This window comes from Lepidochelys kempii, chromosome 1 (assembly GCF_965140285.1).
Source record: "Lepidochelys kempii isolate rLepKem1 chromosome 1, rLepKem1.hap1, whole genome shotgun sequence".
NCBI lineage: Eukaryota > Metazoa > Chordata > Testudines > Cheloniidae > Lepidochelys > Lepidochelys kempii.
In genome coordinates this window covers 7,706,737-7,711,090 of record NC_136380.1, presented here as the reverse complement: position 1 = coordinate 7,711,090, position 4,354 = coordinate 7,706,737, and the positions used below count along the sequence as shown (strand labels likewise).

Genomic DNA, 4,354 nt, shown 5'->3' with positions numbered 1-4,354 from the left:
AAGAGTTTAGCAGGATTCAAAGAGGGACGGGATGTTTATATGGGTATCCAGAAAATACAATTATAGGAATGAGGATTGTTTTAAAAAAGTCTGGAAGAGCTCTAAATCTTCCTGATTTACACCACAAAATATGTCTAACTAGTGGGTGACAGGGGGAAAGTTTCCCTGGGAGCAGGTTATCTCATAGCTGCCTACTGCAAGGCTTCTTCCACCTTCCTCTGCAGCATCTCATGGTGGCCACTGAATATTGGCTAGATGGACTATAGGTCTAATCCAGCCTGGCAGCGCCTATCTTCCTAACAGTGGTGTAAATCCAAGACTATGTCTTTGCTGATCTTCCTTGAGCTCTTGAAAATCTCTAGACTTGCACTCAGAGCAGAATGATGTCTCATTAAATATCATCTAGTCTCCTGTTCTTTTTCCTTTTAGGAAGGAAAGTTCAAAACTCCTCGGACCTGTCCAGTACATTATGTCAGCTGTCAATGACACCAACTTCAACTCTGCAGTGTTATTTTTCACTGGGATACCTGGGCAGGAAGACGTCCATCTCTGGATTTCCATCCCCTTCTGCTTAATATATGTTATTTCAATATTAGGAAATTCAGTCATTCTGTTCATTATAAAAACAGATCCAACCCTCCATGAGCCCATGTACATTCTCCTTTCCATGTTGGCTGTCACAGATCTTGGTTTATCGATATCCACCATACCGTCAACACTGGCCGTATTCTTGTTTAACTCTAGGGAGATCAGCCTTGATGCCTGTTTTGCCCAGCTGTTCTTCATCCACTCGTTTTCGTTCACTGAATCCTCCATACTCCTACTGATGGCCTTTGACCGCTTCGTTGCAATCCATAACCCGCTGAGATATGCTTCCATCTTAACCCCATCAAGAATAGCCAAGATGGGGCTAGTGTTTGTGCTAAGAGGGGTGGCCGTAATATTCCCACTCCCCTTTCTCCTGAAACGCTACCGATACTGTCGAATCAGTGTCCTCTCCCATTGCTACTGCATAAACCAGGAGGTCATGAAGGCCGCTTGCTCAGAGATCAGTGTCAGCAGCATCTATGGCTTGTTTGTTACAGTCTCCACGGTAGGGCTGGACTCGCTGCTCATCTTCCTCTCTTATGTGATGATCCTCAAAACAGTGCTGAGCATTGCGTCCCACGTGGAGCGCCTCAGGGCCCTGAGCACCTGCGTCTCCCACCTCTGTGCCGTCCTTCTCTTCTACGTGCCAGTGCTCGGCTTGTCTGTGATACACAGATTCGCGAAGAACTCTTCTCCCTTGCTTCCAATTCTCATTGGCTATGTCTACCTAGTAGTCCCGCCCCTGATGAACCCAATTGTGTACAGCGTGAAAAGCAAACACCTTCGTGCGAGGATAATCAGGGTGTTTGTCAAGTGAAGGGTCAGTTCATCACCAGGCTCCAGCACTGGTGACATGGGAGACAAAAAACAAAGGCCACCTATTCCATCCTGGACACTTGCATCTGGGAGGACAAGAGCTACTGATCTCCACTCTATAGGGAAAGGTTCAGATGGGATCTAAGGTCTGGAGCAGTGGGAGAGCGGCTGGTGAGGGAGGACAGGACACTGGGGGAAGGAGACCAAGGCAGGCAGCAGCATTTGCAAAGTGACTGCGCTCATCAATAGCTAGGGGACTAGTGGGATATTGGCCCATAAAGAGCCATATCGGTGCCTGCTCCAACCTCAGAATTCCTGTTGATACAGTCAATAAAGAGAAGGGATGTAGATGTTGTTTCCCATTACTCCTGGCCTGTCACTCTCCCGTCTCTGGTTAAACATCCAGGGGCCATGAGAAAAGCTGAGCTCTGGGAGCTGTGTGATCCATGATTCCTGCACCAGCTGTGGACAGGGGCTATTCAAGGGGCACGGACACCCACCCTTCCCCCACGCCCTCAGCCAGGTGTTTGTGACTGAGTCATGTCAGAGGCCATGTCAGGAAAGGCCGCTCAGGCAGCCCACCCCCACCACCCCTGTTGATGGCTCTGCACACCACACGCTTGCTGAGTCCACTCCCTATCGAGGCAGGGCAGAGCTGCATGTGTGAGTGAGGGTTTGACAAACAGGAGTCCTGGCAAGAGACTCAGGCCCAGGTTCCCTCCTCATCTGCTCCATTTGTGCTGCCCCAGCAATGCAAAGGGGTGGAAATGGGCCTCAGCTTCCACACAGAGGCATGGCTAACTCCTATCCCAGCCCAGCCCATTCAGTGTAGGGTGACCTCCCCTGAATTGCTACCCCCTTCTCCTCCTCTTAGGTTTGCCAGGGGTCCGGTTTTCGAGCAGAATGCCTGGTGAAAAAGGGACCCTGGTGGCTCTAGTCAGCACTACTGACCAGGCCATTAAAAGTCCAGTTGGCAGCACAGTGGTGCTACGGCAGGCTCCCTGCCTGCTTGGTGCCATGTGGCTCCCAGCAGCCGTGGCATGTCCTTCCTCCAGCTCCTAGGCATAGGGGCATCCAGGAGGCTCTGTGCACTGCTCCTGCCCCAAGCACCAGCTCTGCAGCTCCCATTTTCCAGGAACCATGGCCAATGGGAGTTGCGGGGGTGGAGTCTGCAGACAGGGCAGCATGCAGAGCCACCTGGCCGCACCTCCCATAGGAGCCAGAGGGGGGACATGCTGCTGCTTCCAGGAGCTGCTTGAGGTAAGTGCCGCCTGGAGCCTGAATTCCTGACTCCTCCCACACCCCAACCTCCTGCCTCAGCCCAGAACCCCCTGCCATACTCCGAACCCATTGGCTCCACCCCCAGGCCTACAGGCCACCCTGCACCCTGAACCCCTCATCTCTGGCCCCACCCCAGCCAGAGCCCTGACCTGATACAACATCCCAACACACTGCCTCAGTGTGACAAAGTGGGACTGTTCTTAATGTTTCCTCTGAATACTGTAGGGGTGCCTCAGTTTCCCCAATACATTTCTTAAGTCTCTAGGTGGTGGGTTAAGGGGGTGGGATTGTTGCAGAGCAAAGGGCCAGAGATGAGGATAAATGGCCGACACTCTGTCTCCTGGCAACTGCTGGCCTGGGCCCTTCCCCCCTGCAAGGTGAGAGCTAAAGGATTGGAGACCAAAGGAATGAGGTGACCTCCTGGCCCAGGAAAGGAACAAAGCCAAGAGGAGGAGGGGCTGAAGGGTAGGTCAGTTTGGGCTGGCTGGGGACGAGGCGTGAAGTGCAGACGTGGTTGTCTGGCTCATTGCCCCCCCAAAATGGACCCAGCTGTGGGGTCCTGTTCTCTTTACTTACAAGCTCTGTTTTAGACTGTATTCCTATCATCTAATAAACCTCTGTTTTACTGGCTGGCTGAGAGTCACGTTTGACTGCGGAGTTGGGGGGCAGAACCCTCTGGCTTCCCCAGGACCCCGCCTCAGCGGACTCGCTGTGGGAAGCGCACGGAGGGGCAGAGGATGCTGAATGCTCCGAGGTCAGACCCAGGAAGGTGGAAGTTGTGTGAGCTGTGTGTCCTGCAGACAGTCTGCTCCCAGAGAGGAGACTTCACCCGAGTCCTGCCTGGCTCCGTAGGGAGCAGTTCCAGAGCATAGCCCGGGACTCCGTGACACTCAGCCCTGAGCCCCCTCCTGCATATTGAAATATTCATTTCTTGCCCCACCCCAGAGCCTGCACCCAAAGCAGAAGCTCTAACCCACTCCCTCATTCCAACCCCCTGCCCCAGGCAGGTGAAAATGAGTGAGTGAGTGAGGGTGGGAAGAGTGAGCGACAGAGCAAGGGGGGGATGGAGCAAGTGGGGGGCAGGGCCTTGGAGAAGGGGTGAGGCAGGGATGGGGCCTCAGAGGAGAGGCCGGGCAGAGGGTGGGACAAGGGTGTGTGGTTTTCTGTGAGTAGAAAACTGGCAACCCTACCTCCTCTTCCCCCAAGGCCCTGCCTCGGCCAGGCTGGGACTCAAAGCTGAGCCATGGTAAGAGCCATCCAGGGAGCCAGAGACACTGTGAGGAGCCCCAGACCCTCCACCTGCCCTGGGTGGGGGGCCCAAAAGCAGCCCCCAGCCTGTGTCACCACCCCTCAGGACGTAGGGAAGGTGGAGAGTCTCTTCCACTGATTTCTTCTGTGACCTCGGGCAACGCACTTAGTCCCTCCGTGCCTCAGCAACATGTGTTTTAATATGGCTCAATGTAGAGGTTTACATCTAGGAAGAAGGGACACAGGCCATCCTTACCGAATGCGGGACCCAATCCTGGGATGCAGTGACTCTGAAAAAGACTTGGGGGTCATAATCAGCTGAACACGAGCTCACAGTGTGGTGCTATAGATGAAAAGGCGAGTGCCACCCGGGATGAACAAAGAGGGGAATCTCGAGTAGGGGCAGAGGGATTGTTTTACC

The 4,354-nt window shown here is 53.7% G+C and overlaps 1 protein-coding gene across 1 annotated transcript; it reads left to right on the top strand.

Annotated features, from left to right (window-relative positions):
• Positions 1 to 469: 469 nt before the first annotated feature.
• LOC140898014 (olfactory receptor 51G2) lies at positions 470 to 1,405 on the top strand. The gene has a single exon (XM_073311430.2). The coding sequence runs from the start codon at positions 470 to 472 to the stop codon at positions 1,403 to 1,405; it is 936 nt and encodes a 311-aa protein (XP_073167531.2).
• The last annotated feature ends 2,949 nt before the right edge of the window (positions 1,406 to 4,354 follow it).

Excerpts from the sequence above, each read along its gene's own strand:
- LOC140898014 (XM_073311430.2), top strand. The coding sequence starts at position 470 with ATGTCAGCTGTCAATGACACCAACTTCAACTCTGCAGTGTTATTTTTC.